This window comes from Hirsutella rhossiliensis (genome assembly GCF_020360975.1).
Source record: "Hirsutella rhossiliensis strain HR02 chromosome Unknown scaffold00003, whole genome shotgun sequence".
Classification (NCBI taxonomy): Eukaryota; Fungi; Ascomycota; class Sordariomycetes; order Hypocreales; family Ophiocordycipitaceae; genus Hirsutella; species Hirsutella rhossiliensis.
In genome coordinates, this window is record NW_025408669.1 from 1092022 (window position 1) to 1118519 (window position 26498).

Here is a 26498-nt window from a genome sequence, read left to right on the forward strand (position 1 = left end):
TCTTCCAAGGAGATGGCCAAGAAGATGATATCAAGAGGATGGTGTGGAAACAGAGTGTCTGGTGAAGTCGAGTTGTCGTCGTATTGCAGAGACAAGGCGCAATTTCATCCCTGGTCAAAGGATGACTTTATATTCGTCCTTGACGTGAGGGTTTGTCGCCCGTTCTTCGGTCCTTTTGGCATGCTTGCCCCTGTTGGTACTGCCTGGGGTGCCAGGCTTGGCGATTTCCAGACAATGCCTCGGGCTTCACATTGTCTCGTAGTATTGTGCTCACGGCAGGGGAGGGCCACCACCGGCCCCGTAGGCTAAATTGGCGCACGACTCAGCCGTAACACCAAAAGAATGCTTAATGGACTCTCAGCTGATGTGGCAAAAAAAGGCTGTTGCGCGGTGTCAATTCGCATTCAATGCTTGCCCGCGCTCTCAAGCGCCAAGGCCCCGAGAGAGCTGGGATTGTTCGCATGTGTTGTGCTCAACGCCAGCCGACGCCAATGGCTGCAACTGACGCAAGCCAGCAGTTGATTGAACTGATTTCAATCGGCTGAACCATCGTCGCCGGTTTCTTCAACTTCCCAATCCGTGATGGGTTCTGGGATGTGCGGGGGTCGCACCGACCGCCAACGCGCGCTCAAACCATCATCGACTGGTACTCCAATCCCCGTCCAAGGCCGTAAACTTGTAAATCATCAGTATTCGTGCTGGCTTGTGCACAGCGCCGCCGATTCAACATCCCTCCGCTGTCCCACATCGTCGAGCATCCGGGCCGAGGTGGGAGGGGTTGCACGGGGCTGTTCAAAGCTTCGAAGCGAGTCCGCTCACTCAGGGCGGAGACATACATGGAGGGCAGAGCGATGCTCAGGCGAATGATCTAGCCATGACTCCAGGTTTCGTATCCACTCGATTGCGCCTCGTCTGGGGAATGAAGGCATGCGCCCTCCCAGTCCGGGGCAGAGGCAGCGCAGCGCGTTGACTCTGGCTCACCCCAAGTCGAAAACGACGGACATGAGTGTGGCGTCATGAGAGAAACAAACGATTGATCGGGAGTAGCACGCAGCCCTTGCCAAGGCTTCTCTTTCGTTGCATAGGCATTCGCTTCCGTCGAGGGTACGATGACAGCGTGGTTGGGCGACCTTGAACAGCATACACACTTTCCTAAGGGCTGTTCTGGGCCGGTCCGGGATTCACTTCGGCTCGACGGGAAGCGTTGGTCCATTTGTCCCGTCGCAGCAACGAAGGACCGTCGGACTGTCGGTTCTCCATTGTTTGCATGCGCGGTTCCACGATATGGGTCTCCAGTTTCGGGGGCCAAACTGGCGGCTGCGCTTCCCCTGCCAACACGAGGACGACACGGGATTCCATGGATCCGGGAAGGCCTCGGATTGTCCTGGTGACCCACGGGGCCTCGTCTTGAGGGATGCAGCCACGTGGGAGAGCCTGTTTGTCCCGTCAGCTATGCTCACTAATGCGGCATGCCATAATCATCGAGCTAGCCTTGCCGGGCAGTTTCTGTGGGGTCGTTCAGGAAGAATGGAAGAATAATAGCTATAGTGCGAGATGGTGGCTTCCGGGAACTCCCAACAATGCATGGGGTCCGATTGCGCGTTGCCTGATCGGAAGCCTTGCCGAGCGTCAGAGCTCCTGGAATTCTGATTGTCGATCACGCAACCTGGAATTTACCTCTGCTGCTGGCTGCCGACCTGACGTGAGAGGAGAGGTTTTGTGGGGGGGGGGGCAGCAAGGGGTTGGAACCAAGCAGCAGGGACCTTGGGGTGATAGCCGTGATTTTTCGGGACAGGTGGCAAGTTGCTTGTTCCGTTGAAGTCCTCTCTTGTCGAGACAACGTGATTGTTGGTGTCGACGCAGGCCTAGGTCTCTGGGTGAACGGCCTAGGAGCTGGGATGAGGGGAAAGTGAGGAAAGGCTATAGGGTAAGTTATGCAGATGGCGAGCGAGTGCCAAATCCACTCAAAAAAAAAGTCAAGAAAAAAGGAGCCAGACAAATCTTCCATGGAGCGCCACCGCCCATCCGCACCTTGGCCAATCCACCGACAACAGAGCACGCCAATTATCCCCCGAGAACAACCCCCTTGCGACAGTCGAAGTTTCCGGTGAGGGTATTGACCGGAACGCTCAAAGACGAACCTCAAGAGGGACCGGCCGGCCAGCTGCGAGATGCCCCACAAACACAAGAGAAAGCGAGGCGAGGACGGCGAGTAAGCACCGCGTGCCGTCGCATGTCTGCTTTTCCAGAATAGGCTTCTGACTCGCAAAACAGCTATGAACTGCCCGCCACCCAGATAGCCCGCCCGCTGCCCGCTTCGTCGAGCAAGCAAGGCGCCAAACCAGGACCTCGCACTGTCAAAAAGCGACGCAATAATCGCAGCGCCGACGACGATGCCCCACGCGCCTTCAAGAGACTCATGGCAGTCGCGCAAGGCCAAAAAATCAGGTCGGGTCTCGACGACGGAGAAAAGGGCAAGAGAGCGGCAGATCTCGCCCCGGAACCCCTGCGCATTCGCCCTGGCGAAGACTCGAGATCCTTTGCTGCTCGCGTCGATGCGGCACTTCCCCTGGCCGGTCTGGCAAAAAAGACCAAGGCGAAGGACGGAAAGGACGAGATCGGACTCAAGGTGCACCGCACCCGCAAGGAACGCAAGATGCACAAGCTCTACGACCAGTGGCGAGCAGAGGAACGCAAGATCCAAGACCAGAAGGAAGAGGAGCTCGAGGAGGCCGCCGAGAGGGAGATGGACAACGACGCGGCCGGCACCCTCTCGTCAGAACTGATGATGGCCGGCATGGACGAGGAGAGGTCTGGCAAGAAAAGAGGCCGGCGGCGGCGGGCCAAGGCCGAAGAGGAGGACCCCTGGCTCGAACTCAAGCGCAAGAGAGCGGAAGCTCCAGTTGGTCTTCATGACGTCGCTCAAGCTCCTCCTGAACTACACAAAAAGATGCGGCAGCAGCTCAAGGTGGGAGACGCCGCCGCCGATGTTGACAACATACCCAAGGCTGCCGGAAGTCTCCGTCGGCGCGAAGAATTGCAGATGGCGAGAAATGACGTTGTCGAGGCGTACAGGAAAATCAGAGAGCACGAGCAGGCAAAGCTCGATGGCCTAAGAAGACGGACGTAAAGCTTTTAGATGCCCACAGCGTGCTGTGATAAATGGATGAGAATGTCCCGGTGCAACTTGATGTCAGGCCTCGGACTCTTCTTTCCGTCTGCTCGTGCACACGTCCTCATGCTACCTCTGCTCTTGGAAGCGTCCCAGTCTCAGCCCAGGCGTGTGATAACGATGAAGAGATGGACAGATAGGTAAGGTAATTAATAGGAGTATTACTATTTGCCCCGGAGCAAATCTCTATTCGGCCTAACCCGCTAAAGTGAAAGTACCTAGATGTTACTAGCTAGTACTTTATATTGGCTATCTCTTAATAGAAAATCCTTAGAAATTTCTAGAGAGCTCTTACTTCGGAAAAGCGTACTCGAGCGCCCGAGCCAGTAGGGGAGGGGTCCCCCTTGGGGAGGGGCCCTACTGTGGGGGTTTATCCCCCGCACGAGGTGAGCGCGACGTACAAGACGAGACTTGAAAATACTTAAGATATCGCAATGATGACTAAGATATATATCATCCAATTAAAAAGGAGGATTTCTTGAGAATCCGGGCCGAATAGAGATTTGCTCCGGGGCAAATAGTAATACTCATTAATAGTACCTATACCTATGATTGCCGACCGAGGAGCAAGCAAGGTCATTATGTCAGCAAGTCAGTCCGGCAAAGCTCCGGCTAAATAGCAAAAAGCTAGTCACGGAATTGCAAATGACCAACTGGTCGCGCGTTCAAACCCCCGCCCGAGAAGCTTTTTATCAACGCCCAGCCTGCACATCGCCTCCTGGTTTCATCCACCCTATCATGAAAATACAGAGGCCCCGGAAGTCATGGCATGGGAGCTTGAGGGACTGATTGCGCATCTGCTGATGCTCATATCTTGCGCCGGCGAACACGGTGAGTTCATGGCCTTCCCCCAATCCCAGAGTGAAAGCGACATGGACAGAAGGTTGCTGGATCTGCACGTAGGCAGGTTCTAGTGCAGGGAATCAAAGCCTTGGAACCTTCAGAGGGAATATCGGCGCATGTACGGCGTGATGCTAACGAGGCTCGGCTAGGCTGTTCTGTGCGAGAGCTCCTGGGAGCCATCGGTGACTCATTGGCCCCCTCGGGCTCTTCATCTCAAGATGCCCAAAACGCCCCGCCAGATCGGGCAGCTTCAGAAGTGTGGACGTGGCTGGTACGGAGGAGCGATGTGTCGGTTGGCCATGGGAGAGAGCATAATCACCTCTCCTTGCCCGAGCTCCTGTCCCTACCACAGCTCCACCCCCTGGCGAGCAACGGTCCCCAGGCCAAGGGCGACGAAGGCGCAACCCGGGCTCAGGAATGCATACAAAACGGCTCGAATTCAAGCCCGGAGGACGCCATTAGGGTTCGAACCTCGGAGGCGACCATGTGGGAGGCCATCACCGGGCACGCAGTCGATCACAAGCGTGTTCCTCGATCCGAATGGCTCTTGCTTCTCGGCATAGCATCCAGCAAGTCAGAGGGCATCTTGCAGGGAGACTTGGGCCGTCTCGTCGACCAGGATAAGCGCTCCGTTCCCAAACGCACAGATGCCCTCGTTAAGAAAGGCTACATCGTCAAAAGAACGACACTCATCAGGGGCACCAAGACGAGCAAAATGTGGCTGAGATCGCTCGTGCCGCCTTTGCCCAGAGAGAGCGACCCTGCCGAGGAGCCCAAGGCCGACATGAACCTATCGCGACAGACACTGGCCGAAAATCTCGACCCAGTCCCCTGGCGCATCCGCTGGACCGGCCCGGATATCGACTACAAGGCCTTGGCCACCACAATCATGGCCGTTGCCAAGGAATGGGATGTCATACGCGTTAGGGACCTCAAGGAAAAGCTGGGCGTTCTGGGTATGCGCTGGCAGATGAAGATTGTGTCCAAAACCTGCCGGTTTCTGAACTCGCGCGGCGCGATCCAGTACGTTGCCGCCAAACTCGAGAATCGGGTGTTCAAGGACTGTGTCAAGTTCACTCGAGATATGACGGCCGAGGACTGGTCAATATACTTGTCGACGGGCAAGCACCCCGGGAAACCAGCCAGAGGCAGCGAACACATCATGAGCGACGAGGACAATGGCAACGAGCGGCTCAGCATGCAGCGGGCCCACAACGCTCGCCTGAGCATGTGCCCCCCTTGGTCTATGGACAAGCCACTGCCGCAAGCGATCGCGAGGACGGTGCAGTCTCTCGGGGACCACGGTTTATCCAATCCCGACATTTACATGTTGACGCTTGGTGCCACCTTCAACCGCTTCCTCTCGTCCATGACTGGATCTTTGTCGACGACGGACCTTCAACCCCTGCACCTCCGACACTTGCAGATGAGAAATGAGCACATCCGCACCGGGAAAGTCGCGTCGTATCTGTTTTACTTGCCCCCGCCCCTCACTTCGGCTGAGACCGCGGCATCAGACCCGGTTGATAAAGCTGCCTTGCCTGAAAACGGGGACCTTCCAGCTTGTCCAGGTGATATGTTCGGCTTCCTGCCTGCCACGGCCGTACCAGCCCACCCGTCCAGTTCTCTGGCTGCCATGTGTGGTCTCCGGCTGCCCGGGAAGCAAGGGAGGAAGGGGATGCGGCGACGGGGAAGGAAATCGAAACACGCGGAGAAGCAACAACCAGACAAAGGCTGCCCGGCAGAGCCCGATGTAGGTGTCAAGAAGACGGCGGATCCAGAGTCGGCGATAGTGGAGGTGGCGGAACCGGAGACGTCGAAGCCGAACACGCCCGAGAAACAGCGCAAACCGCGGCGGTGCTCAAGCCGCCTTATAACATTGAAGCTTCGGCCAGAGACTCTACGCCTTGCAACGATGGAAAATTGGCCGACGTCGCCTCCGGACCCACAAGGAAGCTCTGCCCAGCGTCGGACGAGATCTTCGCTGAAAGCACCAGGCCCAGTGGTTCGAGTTGACCCTGCTGAAAGCGGCGAGTCTGAATCCGACTCAAAAGAAGACGATGCACAGCCACCAACTACGTTGACTCGAGGGCGTGGGCGTGGGACTGGGCGCCCCCGTGGTCGCCCCCGCGGCTCTGGTCGCGGTCGTGCACGACGGCCGTCTCCAGTTCGGACGGCCGAACCATCACCCCCGAGGCCCTGGAGATGCGAGAAATGCGGCGGAAGCTGGAAGAACGACATTGGCCTCAAATATCACCTCGAAAAGTCTCGTACTTCCTGCAACCCGTCGTACACTTCCCCGGTCCTCCACGCAACCCGCAAGGGGAAGCAGGCGAGCTTCTTCAGGCCAAAGGCATCCAGTCCGTCGGACGGCGTGGCGTCCTGGTCACTGATAGGAAGCGGATCCCCGTGCCCGGACAGAAACGGCTTTGGACTTGAGGATGCATCAATATCACCCCTCATCCACAGCCACCGGGATGAGGAACGGGCCGCTGAGAAGCCAGGGCACGCAGAAGAGATCCCAACATTGGGAATGGAGCAAGCTTGCCCGGAGTTGAGCTCGACAGAGACAGGGGAAGAAGGCAGTCGGCTCTCTCCACCGCATGCCAATCCTGGGGTGCTACTTCGGGATGAATCGATTGTACCGCGCCAGATATTGACCCTCAATAGCCACCAAAGGCGTCCGGATAGCCCTGCATTCAGGCCTCGGGAGGAAGAAAAGGCTGCTGACCTGGCCCGGTTGGCGCCGCGAGTGGACGCAGAAGAAGCTGTGCCAGTTTCCGGTACGTTGTCGACCGAGGACGACGGCCGATGCGTCTCTGTCCAACAGGAACCCCCGGAGCCTTGCCACTCGAGCTCTGGGATGCGAAACGCGCCGAATGATGCCCGCGGCACCGGCAGCACCAAGCAAAAGAGGACACCGAGAGATCGGATCTGTGACTTGATTGAAGTCATTCTCGATGAGAAAAATGGTGTCATTCTGGGAGGAAAGTCTCTCCGGCATGCTGTCACGGCAGCATGGCAGACCAATGCTTCCGACCTGCCACCGCCCACATCGAGGGCCTGCCAGTCAGCCGTGAACACCATGATCAGGAAGAAAGTTGTAACAGAGCACTGGCATGCATTCCGAGACCGCAAGGGACTATTTGCAAAGTGTCAGCTCATCCTGCGGCTCGGCATCGACGCCTTCTCCCCTGAATCCATGCACCTGGTCGACATGGCAAAGGACGATCAGCATCCACTCGATGAGCCTTCTCAGATGGATGGCCCCGACAATGCGCAGTCGCGAAGCAACAAGGTTCGTGCTCGTGGTCGCCGACTCCTCGCGAAAGAGGTCGCCATCTTGGACGCTCCCGTGTACGCTGCCCAGGTGGCCGCGAAGAGAGCTGCGGAAGCCGCCTCTGGCAGTCCGCACCGCCCCAAGCGTGCCAAGTACTCCGCGCAACAGAAACGGGGGGATGGGGACGGCCCTGTGATGCCCCCAGAGTCGCAGGCATCAAAAGGGATTAGATTCGCCGTCAGTGGGCTGGGCAAGCGTCACGCTGGGACAGGGCTCGGCGACCCTGCTGATGCCCTGCCGTATATACAACCTGTCACAACCATTCGTTTCCTGGAACCCAACACATACCTGCAAGACGAATCACCTCCGTTTGAACTTGAAGAGACCCCGATGCCCATTGACCCCCAGTTGAGACAAGCAGAGGAGCAAGAGCCGGATCCGCAACCGCAATCACCGACACCGATTCGTCCAGACGCCTATGTCTTTGGCGACATAAAACCCATTTTCGGATTTTGCGGGTCTTGGCCTGAGCTCGATTCTCACGATTTTGATCGACCTGGCATTAGCTTCACGCTGAGTGGATGGATTCCCGACAGGAAATGGCTCAGATGGGCAGGTTTCGGCCACGAGATTGAGAAGCGGTTTGCGGCTCGGGAGGCCCGTTTGTCCTCTTCGGCTTTGACAAAGGGCCCATACCAACGGTTCCTCAACAGGTTGCGGGCCTGCGTGGAGGTGGAGGCATCATGGAAGCCGGATTTTGCCAATGCGGTTCCCGGAGAGGCTGGCCCCCACAACATTTTCGTTTCAAGCCTTGGCGAAGATGGCGAAGATGCTTTCAGGCTGCCTTTGAATCTGGTCTGGCCTGCCGAAGAGCAGCTTACGTTGACGTCGACGCACGACATGGTCTCCAAGTTTGAAGGCGAGGTGGTGTCGTCTTCAGACGAGGAATCCAGCCAGGACCCCTTTGCTGAGACGAAGGCGCCGAGGCTCGGAAGAAGAGGAATAAAATTCGCCACCGTCATGGGCGTGAAGCCGCCGAGGATCAAACGAGTTGCCTTGGTGACCCGCGCCCTGACAGCCCTTCCCGCGCAAAGCGAGAGCACGGGAGACGCTGCTGAAGTCATTGAAGATTCGGCCGAGCTCATGGCGGCTTTCATTGCCGTCCGCTCGCTTCTGGGAGGCGCCGAAAAGGCGATAGACTGGGGCCTCCTGGTCAGGATCTTCCCGAGCCTTGGACTCACGTACTTGCGCAAGTTCTGGGCGGATGCTCGCAAGGAGCAGGCCGCTTACATATCCAACTTTACCCGCGTTTTCCAGGAGCGGCTCATCGCGGCGTTGGACGAGGAGGAGCTCCCCATGATTGACTTCGAAAAGCCCCTTGCTTATGACTGGGGTAACCTGATTCAATGGACGGTGCAGTTGCCTCGCCAGGAAGGCTTCCAGTTGCCGCAGTCAAGGGACTCTCTCACCAAGCAGTACTCGCTGGATGATGTCAAGGCTACCGGTGAGGACTGGCGAGAGAAGTACTTTCATGTCTTGTCTTCCTTCTTTGCGCGGTACGAGGCGGTTTCCTCGGAACCGGGGGTGGTCGCCATGGGCGAAGCCTCTCGAGGGTTCCACGAGCCACCTCGCATCGACGAGCTGGTCATAGCGAGGTCCTGGATCAAGTCCTTGTGCAGCACGGCGGAGACAAGATACTCGGCGGAGCAGGTCAGGAGTAAGTTCCTGCAGCTGGCGGCGCGCGACAAGCAGCGAAGGTCCGAGTTGCTCAAGGAGGCCGCCGCCCAGCTGGCGCAGCAGCGCGTCATCTGCCGCAAGGAGAGGCCGCTCGCGCGGGGCCGGCCGTACCGCCTCAACGAATGGTACCTGTCAACGCTGGCCAAGATGGCGCAGAGCTCCAAGTACGACGAGGCGGCGGCCTTCAAGGAGGAGCTGGACTCTACCTTTCGGCGCAAGGAAACCATGAGGGTGCCGTACACGCTCAACGATGGCGCCATGATGGCCTTGACCAACCTGAGCGCGGCGGGGAGGATCCGGCTGGTGCCCGTGGACGTGCCCAACATTCCGTTTGGCTTCGAGCCGGGCAGCTACGAGAGCCGTAAGACGCCCAAGTCGTACTACCACTTCGCACTCGAGGCGGTCCCGACAGCGACGTATGAGTACAACGAGGAAATCAAGGTGCTCCGAGATGTCGTCCGGGAGGGCCCGCCGCGGGGAGGACCGCAGGGCGAATCGCCGCAGTGGATTGACATATTCGGGCAGAGCAACGTGCAGCGGTGGTCCGAGCTGCTGGGGGCCTTTTGCTTCACCTTTGCCACACGCGGGTCCATGACCATCGAGGGCATCTGCAGCGCCCTCAGCCCGCTCCTTGACGAGTTCGAAGCCTACCTCATCGTGGCGTGGGGCACGCGCACGGGAGTCTTGACCGACCTCGTGGACAACGTGGGGACGACGGTGGGGGACTGGTGGTGGCTGGCGGTGCCTTGGTCACGGCATCAGACGGGAGACCAGGCGGAGAAGATGGCCCAATGAGGAATTGGGGAAGGAGGGGGGGAAGAAGGGATTCAGAGTTGAGCCATACATGAGCATTACTTGCACTCGGGTCAGGGGGAGCGAACATATCCGCAATATATATGCTTCACGGCGAAAAAAGATATCCTCATAGACGGGGCGCAGCAAGACAGGTTCAAGTTTTCAGGCTGTCACTTCACATGCAATTGATGTGTTCTTCTGCTCGATGGCTCGCTTTTAAAACATAATTGCTCCTCTAATCCCACCTCTCAATCTGGGTTGCCCTCGACAGCTACGAGCCAAGAATCCCAGCGATGTGGACGATTCATAGCCCCTGGAAAAGCATCGCTTTCAGGCCGGATGCAGAGAGGAAAGGAAGAGCCTGGCTTGTGGTTCCCGTATATTGCGGGCGTCGTAGGGAAGTGCGTGGGCTAGGCAGCCCATTCACATCCTCAAGAAGACTCTGAGGAGCATGGCAGCCAGGACGACGGCCAAGGCAACGATGGCTCTGTCGATCCAGAGGGGAACGCCATTATTGGGATGCGCTGGGCGGGCGGCCTGTCGCTGGCGCTGAGGATGCCGCACGGTTGGCTGTGAAGGGGGAAGAGGCGCCGGCAGCGGCTGGCCGGTGGCAGGAGGCCTCAAGCCGGTCCTGACGAAACCCTCGGCGAGCTCTGCGCTCACCGAAGCATCGTCGCTGTCGCTGAGTCGGGAAGGGGCGGTGTTGCTGGACTCTGGTTGAGCGCCGGGTCCCGACTTGGCCTTTTTGCTCGCCTCCATCTCGTCTCTCCAGCCCATGCTCAGCTCTTGAGGGATCTGCACATCCTCGGCAGCGGCAGAACTCTGTCGAGCGCGCTCCTCGGCATCAGCAATGATTTGGGCGTTGGAGCGAGCGCATGTTTGACATCGGAAGGGGCCGGATTCTTGGGCGAGGCGGCGGCGGATCATGTCGGTTGTGTCGACACCGCCGAGCTGGCCGCGGGCGTCGGTCTCCATGAAGCTCCGAAGCCTGTGCGTCAGGTAAGGAAAGCGAGTTATTGGCAAAATTTCCACGATATCAGGGGGGCGAGCAAGGGACGGGGAGTGGACGTACGCGACGATTGCGGTGCGGATGCCCCAGGCGGGCTGCCACGTCTCTTCATGGTGACCGCTGATGCTCAGGCATATTTCGCGATTGGCCTCGAAGCGGCCGTTGGGCGTGGTGAAGCGGAAGCTTGGGGGTCTTAGGGGATACGTTGGCGGAAGCAGGATGCGGCCATGATAAAGGCCTTGGCTGTAGACGGAGTTGGGAGGGCCGCGGAGAGTAAAGTGCCATTCGAACAGATCGGATTCAAGGGGCTCGGCCGCGTAGTCTGGAGAGGGCGAGTTGGATATCTCGGCAGCTTCTCGGACTGTAGTCGGTCTGGCGAGTTAGATCCAGGGGACAAGGGAAAGGGAAAGAGAGTTTCATGTTGCGAACGAGACGTACGTATGCGGCGGATGGTGGGCGACTTGGAGCTGATATGGGGCGTCGTGTTGGTCGCGGCGGCCGCCATGGCTGCTGTTGCGGCGAGGAACGGCGAGGAACGGCGGATGGAAAGTCGGTAGCTTGGCTCCCGTGTCTGTGCCCGTCAGCATGAGGCATCTCGAGAGATGGGGGATGGCGGTGCGGCGGTGCTGCAGTACCTTAGGCGTGTCTCGTCGGCAGATGCATGCCTCGGGATGTGAATCCTAGCACGTGGGAGCCTGCTGAAAGGGCCAGGAGACGCCGGGTGGAGCGGCGGGTTTACCTGGTGGCAGTAGGGTTGAATTTGGGAATAATGTATGTAGGAGCGCCCGTCGGGATGTGTCGTGGCCATGGACTTGCGGGCGAGGTTGAGTTGCGACGCCGATGCGTGTCATTGCGGCGCCTACGGATAGTACCTAGGTACATATTTACCTAGGTATATAGCACGGAGTACGTAGAAGACACCTGGTAACTAACTAGTTAATTACCTTCACCCTACCGCTCGGTCGCGCCAACAAGCCCCGATGCCGAGGTACACAGTACATGATACTCCGTACTCTGTACACCTGCGACGGTGGCGATCTCCTGGAATTATCGTGATTAGTCATCGCAAATCAGCCGCCGGCAGGCAACCTGCTTGCACACCAGCAGATGCTCTCCATCTCCCGGTCATACCCACGTCCACGCACACTTGTTGATCTTTGGGACTCCAACCGACGCTTGGGAACGACTCTTTCCTACTACACCAGGTTTGTCCGATCCCCAGAGAAGCCCTGCGTCCGACGTCGCCTCCCTCGCAACACCACCGCCATGCTCACCTCCTCCATCCACCGGCTACCGCCGAGGCAACCTGCCCACTTCTTGGAGAGCAGGCCGAAGCCAACTGAAGACGAGAATGATGATGCAGAGGAGATCCTCGCACCACAGTTTCAGAAGGCTGACACACAATGCATCCAGGAGTCGTCTGACATCGGCCGACCCGAGCGGACGGGAGCCCGAACCATCGCCCACACCGCGGCCGACGAGCCCAGAATCATCCCTGCAATGGGTCCCCCGAAGCCCCCCGTGCCCCATGTGGCTCCCATCTATCGATTGACCGCCACGGCTCTAGGTGCCGGCATGTGGTTCTGGGTGAGCTCCCCCTACCCAGCGCAACGGCCATGGGTTTTCCCCGACAAAGTGAGGATGACGCTGACCGCAGCTCCAAACAGCTGATGTACAGGGCCAAGAGGGACGGTACGGCTTCCTCCGCCCTCCCCGATTGATATAAGCCCGGCTCCGATTTACTGACACTCTTCAGGCCCTGTCTTACTAGGCTGGAAGCATCCCTGGGACCATTGAAGCGCGAGGGGGAGGCGAGCGGTCATGCGTGGCTCACCGGTGCCCAGTCGGCCGCCTTTTGTATCTATCCCTGCCGAGGTGGTTCTAAGGCTGGTGTACTACTTACTAAATACGACCGCTGCCATGCTCACGAATCGCTGTGCTTTTCAAACAGGCCTTGCGCCACGCCCCAAGTGTCCCCGCCGTCATAGGCAAACAGCTCAGAGCACGCCATGTAGAAGACCTGCCACCGGTTATACCACGTCATTGCCTCGCTCTCCCCTCCATACGTCTCCACCAGGTGAGGCCACATCTGCTTCTTGTTTGCAATCATGGACGATAGCCATTGCTGGTGGGATTGTCGTCGTGTTAGCGCCAGATGCCGCTTTGCAGCAGAAGCCAACCCATTTCATACCTCGCATGTTCGGGAGTAGTGCGTCCCGTTGACCCACCACTGCCTCTGGACCGTGAGATGGCGCTGGAAGTAGAGCAGCAGGTCGGCCGACGGCATGGTGCCGCCAGTGAAGAAGTGCGTTGTCATCCAGCCCTCCTCGTAGTCGTATGGCGTCGTCTTGTGGGCAAACATGTGCACGAATAGCTTCCCGCCAGGCTTGAGAGCCCGCGAGATTTTGGCCATAAGCAGCTCATAGTTTTTCATGTGCTCGAAAAGCTGGCCGACCCATCCGTGCACCCTCGCCCGCAGCAGTCAGCAACCTCGTCCAAGCTCGTTGCGGGGTCGGGAGGCAGTAGACTTGCCTCGATGGACACGACGCGGTCGAAGCTCTCGTGCTCAAACTCGTAGTCGACGACGTTGCCCGTGATGACGGCCACGTTGCTCAGGCCCCGGCGGCGGGACTCGGCGTCGATGTGCGCCTTCTGCGTTCGCGAGTTGGAAAAGGCCGTGACTCGCGCGTTTGGCAGCTTCTCGGCGAAGAACAAAGCCCCGGAGCCCCAGCCGCATCTACATCATCCACGAATTTGTAAGTGTTGGTCAAGTATAAGCGCCGAGTGCTCCAAATCGACTGGGCGCCAGATGCCCTTGGTGAGGCGCTTCCACGATGCTTCACATGGCCTTGTACCTTCGTTATTTAAACGCACTGGGTCGACCGGAGCAGACTCACCCGAGGTCGAGGATGCTCATGCCATCATTCAACTCCGCCTTGTCCAGGTAAGACTGTAGCATGGCCTCCTCGGCTTGGGCCAGCGTCTCGTTACCCGTGGGATACAGACAGCTGGAGTACTTCATGCGCGGACCGAGGCAGGCCGTCAGGACGCCGGTCCCCACCTCGTAGTGCTGCTTGTTGGCCGTGTTGGTCTTGATGGCAATGGGCTGCTTGCGAAGGCGCTCTAGATACGCCATCTTGGCCTCGACCGCCTCGCTCAGCCCCGAGGCCTCGATGGACGACAGCCGATCACGGAGCTGTCTCCGGATGCCGACACGGATGACGGCTTGAGGGAGGTAGCCGCCGTCGAGGATCCAGTCTGTTTACGCTCGAGCTCGACATTGACCGAGGCAGCGCCGGTCAGTCTACTGCCTCTTTGCCTCGTCGGCTTGCGCAAAGATACACACCGTAGTTCATGGTTTGCCTGTTCAAGACGTCTGACCGGCCTGCGGGCATGAAGAATGAGAGTGAATTGATCGGGCAATTGGTCCAGGCTGAGAGTTGAAGGAGTTGCTTTGTTGATTATTCGTGTTCTGGGCGTGTGCAAGGGATGATGAGGTCATCGAGGTCATCGAGGTCATCGAGGCCATTGAGGTACAAGGGCGGCCTAAGCCCCGGTGGCCCCTCAACATCCCTGTTCATCGTTTCGGTGGGCCGCTTTCGTCGACGGCAAGGCTACTGCACGAAAACCAGCACCGGCCCTCAGAAGTGCTGCCTCTGTGCTTCGCGCGGCGTCTTGAATACGGTAGCTGATCCTGGTGCAATGCGTCGCCGCCCCCCATCATCATCGCGGCACCACGCCTCGGCCTCTCCGCTCGGCCTCTCCGCTCAGCCTTCGGGTAGGTAGATATGCCACACGTTCCGGTGACCAAGTATGATATGAGCAGCATCTCCGGTAATTACTCTAGGTTCAAACAAGTCGGAGGCCCGCACCCTCGTCATCACCGAGCTTTCCATATCTCCTCCCGGATCGTCTTGTATTCCTTGCGTCGCTTGGCCCTTCCCGTCAAGCGCTGCTTCGCGACGCCCAACCACCTGGCCATCGGCATTGCAAAGTGCTTCTCAAATGTCCATGCCATGAGCAAGTACATGAGGCCCAGCCCCATCAGGAACATCCTGTATCCCCAACTTATGTGCGTCAGATCCATGACCTTGCTGAGCCAGTACGCCGGAGCCACCACCATGTACACCGTCAACGCCAGCACCAGCATGATTGTCGCCGTGAAAGGCCCTGTTTCCGGTCAGCCCTCGTCCCTCACCCTTGACGCACAGCGGGCAGCCATGGGCCGGGAATAGCAGCATCACTTACAATTTTGGGCCGCGCGCTGCCTGAACGGAGGTCCAGCATTGAGCAGCACTCCTGAAAAGATGTACTCAAAGCATGACGCCAGGAACAGCGCCGTGTTCTCCGAATTCCTAATGTTGGATCCGCCGTGTCTCATCTTCGGCGGCTTGTACCACGGTTGCTCTCGGACTGTCACGTACGCCACACCTTGGACTAAGATGCATATGCACATGAGTCCCAGCAATGGCGTCAAGACTTTGCGCGATACCAGGTCCGCCGTCGGCCGTTTCCGACAAAGCGTCGGCGCCGGCCCTGCCCATCCCATGAAGACGGCAATGGGCAGGATTAGGAGCAGGTCGATGAAGAGAAACTGAAAGTCCCCCAGATTCGATGCATTCGCGTAGAGGAAGCTGACAGACGTGAACTGAATGGCCGAATACAGGCTCATGTACTTGAAGCAGCTGAAGCTCGTCACCAACGAAGCTCGTCCTTCCCTGCATGAATGTGAGCTCGCAGCCTTTCAGCCGGGATTGGGCGTGACCCACCTGATCACCTCCAAGACGCAGCGTATGTCAAACACGCGAGACGTGAACGGTGCCGCCACGGAAGCTTCTGCCTCTGAGAGTGAGATGCCAACGTCTGCAGCCTTCAGGGCGCCACAGTCGTTGGCCCCATCACCACAAAAGCCGCAACAGTAGTCTATGCTCTGGAGCTTCTCCACCAGCTCATGTTTCTCGTCCGGTGACATTCTTGCGAAAACTTTCCCCTGGACGAGCATCTTGCCACGCTGTTAGTCAAGCTCAAGTCATGCGTACGGGGATCACATACTGTCCGGAGAACTCCTGGCAGCGCGTAATCCACAATCCACCGAAATGCTTCCCCGCTGACTGCCAGCGAGTAGTTTCGTAGGTTGGAAATGTCGTATGGAAGAGAGGCATCACCCTCTGGAGGGGCCGGAAGAGGCTGGCCACGCGTTAGACGACCAACGCTGATAAACAATCATCTCCCAAGGAGTCTTACCAACAAAGTCGACCCGTCGAGACTGTACATGCTGTTGTCGATGCTTTCCCACTGTAGCTCGGCCAGGGGGTCACGGGCATTACCTTTCTTGGTCAGCCAACTCGAGTAAACAGACAAAGGTTTCTTGGTAGCCCAGTCGAATTACCTCGGGCGAATCGGGGCACAAAGCAGTGTGCGTTGCGATCGAGGAGCCCACATTCTCGCGCAACGCTGACGGCTGTGAGGATGTTGTCTCCGGTCACCATCACGGTATTAATGCAGGAATCCTGCAGCTCCTTCAGCACCGCCGCCGTCGTAGGCTTCAGCTTATTTTCGAAAATGATAAAGCCTATGAAGTCAAGCTCGCTCTCAACTGCGGACCGGGTCATCTTCTGTGCTTTGACCCAACTGAGTTTCGGCAGATACTTGGTTGCACAGCCGATGACCCGATATCCTTTATGGGTGTAGTGGGACAGAAGCTCTTCGTAGTCACTCGGAACTGGCCAGGTTAGACCTCTCGAAGAGCTGGGCTGTGGAGGATGCTACTCACAACTCTCTTCGCGACATATTTCCCGCATAGCCTCAGGTGCCCCCTTGACGAAGATGTCGCCACTCTTTTGCCCAAATTGCCGGACAATCACGCTTGCCCGCCGCAGCTGAGAGACAAACTCGAAGGCTTTGAGAATACCCAGCTCTCGGGACCCCTGAAGCGAGCTGGTCAGCATCCCAGGGCAGCTGGAAAACGGGCATGGGCAGGGTGTTGTACATCGGGGGGGCGTGCAATCGAGGGCGCAAGGCTGCCTTGCGCCTCATCCTCTCCTTCCGTCGTCCTTTGCTTGCCCTCGTCAAAGGACCACTTGGTGAAGTTGAACATTTTGACGTCTAGCGGATCCCCAACCAACTCTCCGTCCACCGCACGCAGAGAGTGGCATGTAGACATCGTGTAGAGCGCTGCCTGTAGGGGGCTCAGGCGAGCGGCTCGCGTACCGCTTCTGTTCTCCAACAGAGGCGGTTTTGAAATTAGATCGCTGAACCTGTTGGTGTCAGTCGTGGCAACGCGGATGCCGAGCACATCCAGGCCGTCCTCGGTCAGCGTGCCTGTCTTGTCGAAGCACATAATGTCCAACTTGCCACCGACATTCACCCTCTGCGGACTGATGCAGAATATCTGTTTCTTCTTCAAGCGTCCAATGGCGAAATTGGTGCCAATAGTCAACGTAGCAGGCAGCGCGGGCGGGACAACAATCGTGATGAGGTCCAGAGCCCGGATAACGATCAGATGCCACTCAAGGCCCAGCCTGATGAAATTGATGAAAGAGGCAATGAAGCCCAGAAATGCGACCGCGGCCATGACACTGATGTATCTAAACGAGTCGCGGTAAAAACTAAACCCGGACGGTTTCGGGAAGAGCATGGATCGAACAAGAGCGCCTTTGGTGGTGTTGAACCCGGTCCGGACCACCAGGGCCAGGGCAGCGGCGTCTTCGCCCTGATCCTCTTGTGGGCGCCTCGTGCGAATGATTTTGGTGCCGCAGAACAAGAAGTGTCGGGAGGTCTCGGGAGACACCGAGGGAGCGCCAAGGTCCATGCTTCGTAGTGTCTCGTCGGTTGCGGGAATCTTGGAAACCGGCACAGATTCACCTGCTGTTGTGAGTACAAGATGCGTCTTGACTGCCGGCACGGACATTGAGTTGGCTTACCAGTCAACATGCTCTCGTTGACGATGCAGTCTCCACTAAGAAGCAGGCTGTCGCTAGGAAACTGATTCAGATTCGGGTCGCTTAGTTCGTAGACGTCGCCCGGAACCAGGTCGCTAGACAAAATGTATTTCCAGAATCCGTTCCTCAAAACCCGAACGTCGCATTCGAACCGTGAGATTTCGCGTAGCCGCTTCATTGTCGCTCGCGTTTCAATCAGCGTCGTGGCGATGCTCCCGACCGAAATGATGAAGATACAGGCAGCATAGTAATAGTACGAGTCCATCGACCAGAGTATCAAGCTGGCGATCTGGAAGATATTAAACGGATGTAGAGCCTGCGAAAGGTCTCCCCGTCAGAACGAACCGGACAGCTGCGGACCGATGCTTAGAACCCGCGGGGAACTCACCTCGTCAACTAGTATCTGGCCCGACGACCTTGCTTCAATGTCAATAAGGTTACTTCCAAAAACAACCTCCCTAATGGCCTTTTCGTCGCTGTCAAGGCCACAGCGAACCAGGCGTACATCTGTCCACTCGGGATCCTTCCAACCAGTTGACAGGACAAACTTGTCTTTGAGTGGATGGAAACAAAGACGCACATAACGATAATCAAGCATGCGCAAGTTGTCCATCAATGGATCGTTTTCGTCGTCTAACCCATACGAGAACATCTTCTCGGGTAGTCCAAAGACAGTGGAGACTGGCCGACCGTACAGCTGCGACTTGACGGATACTACGGCCAGTTCGCCCCATTGGTTTTCAATGACAACCCAGTCGCAGTCCTTCAAAGGCCAAGGTTGGCCGACAACGCCGACATACCAGCGCGGGAGCCATCGAAATAGGAGAAAGGCCACACCACACGAGAGAATGCACAGGAGGATGTAAGCCGTGTATCCGACGAGGCCAGTGCGGAACCCGGCGATTGCAATGGTCAGGTCCTCGTTGGTCATGTACACCTTCTGGCTGTTACGGCCGGCCTGGTGACGCGAGCTCGCAGCCGTCGCAGTGCTATCGCGACGTAACAGACCTGCACGAGCCGAGATGTGCGACTGCGCAGAGGAACAGCGGCGAAGCAGGTAGTCATCATGAGTGACGCGGTATCCGTCCTCGGCCTGGTCCTCGTCGTCAAACGCAGAGAAGTCGAAGTCTCCACTGTCACCGACTTCGCTGAAACTGCGTCTGCAGTAGCCGTCGCTGGTGCTCGTTCTAAAATACGTATTCGGCTGCTCGGGGGACGGGGAGAAGGCCTCTGGGTCTTCCTCGTAGTAAGTGAAGCTTGTTGTCGAGGCGGCACGGGCTCTGCGATGAGAAAATGCCGAGACGCTGGAGGGGAGACTCTCCGCTACAGGGCCAGAGTATTGCTGCACGTAAGACACCATCCCGACACGTCAGCTGCGGTCCCGGAAGGGAAGGGGTTCGCTCCATTGCGCGAAAAGGCACTCATGCTGACCTCTTCATGGGCCATCTCCACGTCTTCGAAGACGCTGGAGCTACTCTGATTCGAGTTCAACCGATAGAGTGACGGATGAGGATTGGAGCTGGCCCTCGAGAGGCTGCTGCGACCGTGGCCCGTCGCAGGGCTCTCGGTGTCGTCCATGGCCCAGGCTCACCAACCGAAGCTTCGCAAGGCATCCGGGACCGCGATCGACTCGCTGCGCGCAGAGGAAGTCGGTGAAGAGCGCGTGACACAAGACGCGTCGCGCCACAGCGTTGGGATAGAGAGGGACGGAGAGACAATTGCAGGGTTGGCTAGGTCGTCGACCGGGTGGCCAGGAAAGAAACGGAGTATTGTTGGGGGACTCGCGGTTCTATGCATTGCAGAGCGCGCAGTATTGAAGATGCAATAATAAGCATTCGTCGAGCTTAAGTTGGCAGACGAGGCTCCGAGGTAATCCGTCCCCGCTGATGTTGGTAAATTGGAGGGAGAAGTGGATGTGCTTCTTAGCTAAGCATAACTACCAGCAGCCTCTTTCCACGGTGAAGAGAATTTCCAAAACATTCAACTCAAGCATGTACAAGTTTGTGTGATTTTATCTCATCTGTCGGGGTTCAATTCTTGTTTCTTAATCCAGGCATATTCAGATATTAAGACTTACAGTACAACTTAGGCAAGTGGACAGGTAACGTTAGCCGGGCTTGATGAAGCAGATGCCTTACTCAGCGGCAAATGCTCGGGTGGCAGGAAGCCGCCGTTGGCACTGTCGCAGGCGCCGGGATGAGTCTTTGCAGATGCCTCTACGTCCGTACTCCGAGCCGCTTGCGTCTACTTTGAAAAGTAGCCGCCAGAACATGCAGGTGAGTAACTATCAGCAGTGAAAGGTGCTCTCCGGGGAATGGGGCTTAGTCTGGAGAGTCGACTTGGTTGCCGAGAGCAGCTAATCTCCAGAGGGCCTGCCAGGACTCATTTGATGCTCTCCTGGCCCAATGACGAATACGACAGGGGCAACTATGTACGTTAAATACTGTACTGTGCACGAGATGCGCAAGGCTGATACCATCCGTCGGCACTTTCCTTGCTGCCATGAAGACGTTGCGACCAGCTCGGAAACGTGCCCCGTCAGTACGGATACCCCTTCCGCATACATGCAGAAGCCGCGCCGTTTTGCAATACAGTGCACAAGTCGGTTCAGACTCCGGACTGACACTGTACGGGGCGCATCCGACTGCGGGGGCAAGAGAAAGGCATGCGCGCCCCAGACGGGTAAGGTTGCAGGACTGGCTCCAGCGCGCAGCTCTTTGCTGGGAGCGGCCAAATGGGGTGGCCCAACAACCGGGGAGTCGCCCGCAGATTTTTTTTTCCCTTTCCCCTGCTCCCCCCCTCTGTCCCGCTATTAAGCTGAGGTATCTACCTACCTACCTACCTACTTAGTACTACTACAGTACCTACCCAAGGCCTGGTGGGTCTCCAGGCAGCATCGAGGTCGTTGATGGTGGGCACCCGCGCACGCCCGCCATCCACTCATCACTGACTTATCGCCCCCTCCCCCACCGAAATTTAGCCAAACGCCAAAATCAGCAACGCCCATCACTCCTCTCTCCCATCTTCCTCTCTCCTTCATCTCCTCCCTCTCCCGCCCACCCTCATCCGCTTGCTTGTGCAATCCTCTTGCATCCGCTGAGTAGGCAACATGGCCGAACCTATCCGAAACAAGCGCCCCGACCTGACGGCCCCGTGAGTTTGCCCCAGCGCCCTCCCGTCTCCCTCCTCCGTATTTTGCACCCACTGCCTGCCAGCGAGACTCTTTTCCCCCATCGCATACACCCTCTCTCTTGCATGGATGCTAATCGCCCAACCTCGGCTCTAGCACGCCGCAAAACACACCGGCCAGCAATGCGCCCATCTCTTCCCACGCCCAGCAGCCCGGTGTGGCCAGCATCAAGGAAGGTAAGATGGCCGTCGCATCAACTAGCCCCTACGCCGACTGACGTTCGTTTCTTCTTCTCCCCCTTAGAGGACATGGACCGCGCCGCTGCCGCCTCCATCTTTGCCCAGAACCCGAAGCTTGTACAGATGATCCAGGGCCGGCTCGGCTCCCTCATCGGACGGTCTTCTGGTTACATCGAGTCTCTGCCCACCCCTGTTCGCCGCAGAGTGTCTGGTCTGAGAGCGATGCAAAAGGAACACTCCAAGCTCGAGGCCGAGTTCCAAGAAGAGGTCCTCCAGCTCGAGAAGAAGTACTTTGCCAAGTTCACCCCTCTGTACCAGAAGCGTGCCAACATCGTCAACGGCAATGTTGAGCCAACTGAGGAACAAGTCAAGGCCGGCGAGGACAGCGACAGCCAGCAGCCCCAGGGCGAAGGAGATTCTGCCGAAAGCGCACCCAAAAACGCCGACATGCCCGAGAACGTGTCTGGCATTCCCGAGTTTTGGCTGTCTGCCATGAAGAACCAGGTCACCCTCGCCGAAATGATCACGGACCGTGACGAGGCCGCCCTGAAGCACCTGACGGACGTGCGCATGGAGTATCTCGACAAGCCCGGCTTCCGTCTCATCTTCGAATTCCGCGAGAATGAGTACTTCACCAACAAAACCATCACCAAGACTTACTTTTATCAGAACGAGAGCGGCTACGGGGGCGACTTCATCTACGACCATGCCGAAGGCGATAAGATTGACTGGCACCCTGGCAAGGACCTCACGGTCCGTGTCGAGGCGAAGAAGCAGAGAAATAAGTGTGAGCAGCTGCAACAGGACCCGTTTTACCGCCCGTTGCTGACGCTCCAACAGCCACCAAGCAGACTCGAATTGTCAAAAAGACAGTTCCTACCGAGTCCTTCTTCAACTTCTTCTCACCACCGAAACCGCCCACTGACGAGGACGGCGACGAAGACGACGCAATCTCGGACATTGAGGAACGCCTAGAACTCGACTATCAGCTCGGCGAAGATATCAAGGAGAAGCTGATCCCCCGTGCCATTGACTGGTTCACTGGAGAGGCTCTCGCCTATGAGGAGGTTGACGATGACGACCTCGAGCCCGGCGACTTCGAGGATGATGAGGACGACGAGGACGACTTGAGTGAGGACCACGACGAGGAGGAGGAGTCTGATGAAGACGTGAGTAACACAATGCGCGCACGACCGTGCCTTTGCCGTGCCGGACTAACGCGACAAGCAGGATGATTCCGGCAAGCCCAAGCAGGAGGCCGCTGAGTGCAAGCAGAGCTGAGGGCTGAAAGTTGGAGGCGTCCAGGCATGACTAATCTATGCCTTTGGGATGGTCGTCGGTCGTTGGTCGCTGGTTCTTTTTTCTTCCTTTTTTGGGCCTCGATATAAGTAGCTAGAAGGACGAGGGAATGGCCAAAGGTGACGGAAAGGCGGCGCAGCCGTGGCCTACCAAGGTTGGCAGCTGTAGTGCTGCGAGAAGTAGTGCGAAAGCTCTGGCCGCAAGGAGGAGCGAATTGTTGTGGTGAGACGGTAGCGTGAGAAGTCTGGATCCATTTCATAGACGCGCAATGAGGGCGTAAGCGGGTGTACCTATTTCCCTCGATAACGGTCAAGGCGGTGCTGCATCGAGGGGCCGAAGCCGAAAAGTAAAGGTTTGATATTGGCTGCTCAAGTCAGGCCTTGGCCCGTTTCTGGGCGTCAGCGGCGACAGGCGGTTCTCAAGCATTCACGGCGCGTGCATGACATGCCGTCTCCTCCCAGCGTAAGAAGTAATAAGTTCAGTTAATTAGGGAGAAGACCGAAACGGTCAGACTCGACCGTCCAACCCCAACCACTAGTGCAGTATGACTCTAATTAGAGGCCCACCCGAGATCGGCGTTTGAATTGCGGCAGCTCAACGGCGGCCGATGGCGGCCGATGAGGGATGAATGGCTTGACCCGGCATTTCTTCCAAAGAGGCTCCAGCGTGGTGGGTCAAGGGACTTTGTCCCAGCCAGCATTTGAGACGCTGGCCGGATGGCCGGATGGGCATGCTCGAAAACATGTCCGTTTTGTATGTACTGTACGTGAGGTTTCGCCCGTGGGTGGTATCGTAGTACATGCATCCGTAGATTTCGAGCGTCACCTGCATCAACGGCAACCATCTGCGGGGCGCTTATGGCTCGTTCGCGAGTAATAGTACCGCTGCCATGACTCCTCCTGTGGCTTCTGCCCCTCTGCGCAGCATTTTTGGCCGGGCGTACAGCATTAAAAGTGGTCCCGGACCCTCCAAAGTCGCGCATTCTTCATCAGGGTACCTCGCCGAGGACCGCCGAAAGGCAATGAGTGCACTCAGCGCCCGGGAAAAACCGTCGCTCTTCCAACCTTCTCCTGTCTACCTACACCTTTAGCTCTCGACGACTTGAATCCTGGAAACAATGACTCCCGCCCGAGATATCCAGGGAAACCCGCTCGCGGCGCAGGGGGCCGATTCGCACACGCTGTCGACGTCACCAGCGGCCACGATGCAGTCCCCTCTGTCGAGCTGGGGCGGTGGTCTGGCCCAGCGCGTTGCGCCCAAGCAGCTGAAGCCCTTCAACACCCAGGACATCAAGATCCTGCTGCTCGAAAACGTCAACCAGACGGGCCAGAACACCCTCAAGGAGCAGGGCTACCAAGTCGAGGCCCTCAAGACGTCGCTACCCGAGGACCAGCTCATTGATAAGATTCGGTGAGTCAACACTGTAAATCTCGGCCTCGTGGCGATCCTGACCCTGGCTTGCACAGCGACGTCCACGTCATTGGCATCCGCTCCAAGACAAAGCTGACCGAGCGCGTCCTTCGCGAGGCCAAGAACCTGCTCGTCGTCGGCTGCTTCTGCATCGGCACCAATCAGGTCGACCTCGACTATGCCGCCAGCCACGGCATCGCCGTCTTCAACTCCCCATTTGCCAACTCCCGCAGCGTTGCCGAGCTTGTCATAGCCGAAATCATCACCCTTGCTCGCCAACTGGGCGACCGCTCCTCCGAGATGCACCGCGGCACCTGGAACAAGGTCAGCGCAAAGTGCTGGGAGGTGCGAGGCAAGACGCTGGGTGAGTGTCTTTTGCTTCCGCCTCAGCTGCAGCCCATTCTGTCGAGCCTTGTCGCACGACTTCACGTGGTCGATTGCGCGAATGGCTCGCCTCCCTGCCTTTGTCGGAACCGGATCGTGTTAACTGTGGCTGGCTGGCAGGTATTGTCGGTTATGGACACATTGGCTCGCAACTCTCGGTTCTTGCCGAGGCCATGGGCATGAACGTTATATACTATGACGTCGTCACCCTCATGGCTCTGGGAACCTCGCGCCAGGTCCCGACCCTGGAGTCTCTTCTCGAAGAGGCCGACTTCGTGACGCTGCATGTGCCAGACCTTCCGGAGACGAGAAACATGATTTCCGCTGCGCAGCTCAATCACATGAAGAACGGATCCTATCTCATCAACGCCAGCCGCGGAAGCGTCGTGGACATTGCGGCCCTGATCAATGCCATGCGGTGCGGCAAGATTGCCGGCGCTGCTCTCGACGTGTACCCTCATGAGCCCGCAGCCAATGGCGATTATTTTAGCAACAACTTGAACTCGTGGGCCGAGGATCTTCGCAACCTGAGCAACATCATCCTCACTCCTCACATTGGTGGAAGCACCGAAGAGGCTCAGCGCGCCATTGGCACCGAAGGTGAGGAGGACTGCCTTGTTGCCATGACTGCATGCCCTCTCCAGTTCCTGGCGTCGTCTCTCAGCACCGACTGACACGGCTCGCAGTGGCCGACGCACTGGTGCGATACATCAACCAGGGCATCACGGTGGGAAGCGTCAACATGCCCGAGGCTCAACTCCGCTCCCTAACGCTGGACGAGCCCGAACATGCACGGGTTCGTGCTCAACCGATGCCCCGGAACAGTAGATACAACAAGGCCTGGCTGACTCGGATGGACCACAGGTCATCTACATCCACCGCAACGTCCCTGGTGTCCTGCGCAAAGGTATTGAAGGCCCGGTTGGCAACCCCGTTGCATGCTTTGACCCAACATGCTAATGTCAACGTAGTTAATGAGATCCTCGGGGATCACAACGTCGACAAGCAGATCAGCGACAGCAGAGGCGATGTGGGCAATCACCAGGAACTATTATCGTGAACCGCATGCACTAACCGAGACTTGGGCAGGTGGCTTACTTGATGGCCGATGTGAGCAATGTGCGGTACGGACAGATCAAGGACATCTCAGAAAGCTTAAATGCTCTTAGCTGTAAGTTTACGCGACCGGATACGACCCAAGTACTACGCTGATGCTAGCATAAACGTAGCATGCATCATGACTCGCATGCTCTACTAGGAGACAAGCCAATGCTCCGGAGCCAGGAGGTTGCGAGATGTGCAGAGGAAAGTCAACCGACCGTCCGCACTCAACGTCGCGTCGGGGGACTGTCGAGGGACGGAGGTGCTGCTTCAACAAGAAAGAATTCGAAGAAAGGGATCTTGGGGTCTTGCGAGGCGGACAAGGCTACAGGAACGTCGAGCGCCGCTGGGCCTTGGGCTTTGCCGGCCAAGATGAGGGATAGATGGGCAGGCGTTTTCACGGTAGGTATCAACGCTGGCCATGAGGAACCAGGAACATGTCGGAAAGGAAGCAGCGGCCGGTGGTACGGATTCCGGAGGAGGTGCTTGACGGGGCGCCGAAATTGGATGTAGGCGCATTGTTGAATGCGTTTATTATTGATCATGGAGCTCTTTGTTTTGTTTTCCCCTCAGAGACAACGCTCGGGCTTGCGCGTCTCGTACCACGACGTACGAAGGAGGCATTTCTTTTGCTCGACTGGTGACGGCGTCTGCGCAGAGAGCTATGTAGATGGGCTTGAGAAGATGCCGTCGTACGAGGAAGGACGAGACGGCTTGCAATTCACCGTCGCGTAAGACGGAGCTGCCAGTAGGTAGGTAGTCGGGAGTACCTCGCAGGTACCCTGTCCGGGCCGGCGTCTTACCATGCAGGTACGTATTGCCTGCCTCCTGGCTACGGCTGCCGGGAGAGGCACGGACATGCAGCGCGCATCGGCCAGCAGCATTGATCCCACCCAACGTCTGTATAGATACTCTGTTTCGGCTGCCCATGTGCGTGCCAGTCCAGGTCTCTGTACCTGGGTACAAGTCAGCCAGCCTCCTCGGCCCGTAAAAACGCGTGCTGGCATCATCAACATCAGTGCTCCAGCTGCTGCAGCCCCTTGCTGGCCGCCGCCGCCGCCGACACAGCACTTGACCTCTTCATCGTCGACCTCAATTTCCCCCCCCCCCCATCATTTTTTCCAGTTGAGCCGACGACGACGGCGACGACGACGACTT

General features: G+C 57.7%; 9 protein-coding genes across 9 annotated transcripts; 6 read left to right on the plus strand and 3 right to left on the minus strand.

The window, feature by feature from the left end:
• Positions 1–2171: 2171 nt before the first annotated feature.
• On the plus strand, positions 2172–3130 carry HRG_02885 (urease accessory protein UreD; the record flags this gene model as incomplete). Its single annotated transcript, XM_044861356.1, has 2 exons — positions 2172–2212; positions 2275–3130. The coding sequence occupies 2 exons, from the start codon at positions 2172–2174 to the stop codon at positions 3128–3130; spliced, it is 897 nt and encodes a 298-aa protein (XP_044722382.1).
• An 806-nt stretch (positions 3131–3936) lies between these two features.
• Positions 3937–5542, plus strand: HRG_02886 (b-block binding subunit of TFIIIC domain-containing protein; the record flags this gene model as incomplete). Its single annotated transcript, XM_044861357.1, has 3 exons — positions 3937–4003; positions 4165–5479; positions 5533–5542. 3 exons carry the CDS (start codon positions 3937–3939, stop codon positions 5540–5542), a joined length of 1392 nt encoding a protein of 463 aa, XP_044722383.1.
• Positions 5543–7100: 1558 nt separating this feature from the next.
• Positions 7101–9827, plus strand: HRG_02887 (TFIIIC transcription initiation factor complex subunits Tfc3; the record flags this gene model as incomplete). Its single annotated transcript, XM_044861358.1, has 1 exon — positions 7101–9827. The coding sequence occupies one exon, from the start codon at positions 7101–7103 to the stop codon at positions 9825–9827; it is 2727 nt and encodes a 908-aa protein (XP_044722384.1).
• A 423-nt stretch (positions 9828–10250) lies between these two features.
• Positions 10251–11341, minus strand: HRG_02888 (ubiquitin-conjugating enzyme domain-containing protein; the record flags this gene model as incomplete). The annotated part of the gene is made up of 4 exons (XM_044861359.1): positions 10251–10427; positions 10491–10815; positions 10900–11197; positions 11275–11341. 4 exons carry the CDS (start codon positions 11339–11341, stop codon positions 10251–10253), a joined length of 867 nt encoding a protein of 288 aa, XP_044722385.1.
• A 761-nt stretch (positions 11342–12102) lies between these two features.
• Positions 12103–12633, plus strand: HRG_02889 (uncharacterized protein; the record flags this gene model as incomplete). Its single annotated transcript, XM_044861360.1, has 3 exons — positions 12103–12423; positions 12504–12528; positions 12593–12633. 3 exons carry the CDS (start codon positions 12103–12105, stop codon positions 12631–12633), a joined length of 387 nt encoding a protein of 128 aa, XP_044722386.1.
• A 127-nt stretch (positions 12634–12760) lies between these two features.
• HRG_02890 (mycolic acid cyclopropane synthetase domain-containing protein) lies at positions 12761–14192 on the minus strand (the record flags this gene model as incomplete). Its single annotated transcript, XM_044861361.1, has 5 exons — positions 12761–12961; positions 13028–13282; positions 13369–13573; positions 13734–14094; positions 14183–14192. The coding sequence occupies 5 exons, from the start codon at positions 14190–14192 to the stop codon at positions 12761–12763; spliced, it is 1032 nt and encodes a 343-aa protein (XP_044722387.1).
• Positions 14193–14716: 524 nt separating this feature from the next.
• HRG_02891 (p5-type ATPase cation transporter domain-containing protein) lies at positions 14717–19355 on the minus strand (the record flags this gene model as incomplete). Its single annotated transcript, XM_044861362.1, has 13 exons — positions 14717–15006; positions 15085–15554; positions 15606–15847; positions 15889–16023; positions 16081–16163; positions 16226–16558; positions 16610–16763; positions 16826–16941; positions 17047–17700; positions 17760–18093; positions 18166–18937; positions 18995–19119; positions 19209–19355. 13 exons carry the CDS (start codon positions 19353–19355, stop codon positions 14717–14719), a joined length of 3855 nt encoding a protein of 1284 aa, XP_044722388.1.
• Positions 19356–20886: 1531 nt separating this feature from the next.
• Positions 20887–22427, plus strand: HRG_02892 (nucleosome assembly protein (NAP) domain-containing protein; the record flags this gene model as incomplete). Its single annotated transcript, XM_044861363.1, has 5 exons — positions 20887–20930; positions 21064–21143; positions 21211–21933; positions 21987–22315; positions 22377–22427. The coding sequence occupies 5 exons, from the start codon at positions 20887–20889 to the stop codon at positions 22425–22427; spliced, it is 1227 nt and encodes a 408-aa protein (XP_044722389.1).
• Positions 22428–23562: 1135 nt separating this feature from the next.
• On the plus strand, positions 23563–25497 carry HRG_02893 (d-isomer specific 2-hydroxyacid dehydrogenase, NAD binding domain-containing protein; the record flags this gene model as incomplete). Its single annotated transcript, XM_044861364.1, has 8 exons — positions 23563–23855; positions 23912–24219; positions 24360–24839; positions 24926–25035; positions 25104–25146; positions 25211–25269; positions 25329–25410; positions 25469–25497. The coding sequence occupies 8 exons, from the start codon at positions 23563–23565 to the stop codon at positions 25495–25497; spliced, it is 1404 nt and encodes a 467-aa protein (XP_044722390.1).
• Between the last annotated feature and the right edge of the window lie 1001 nt (positions 25498–26498).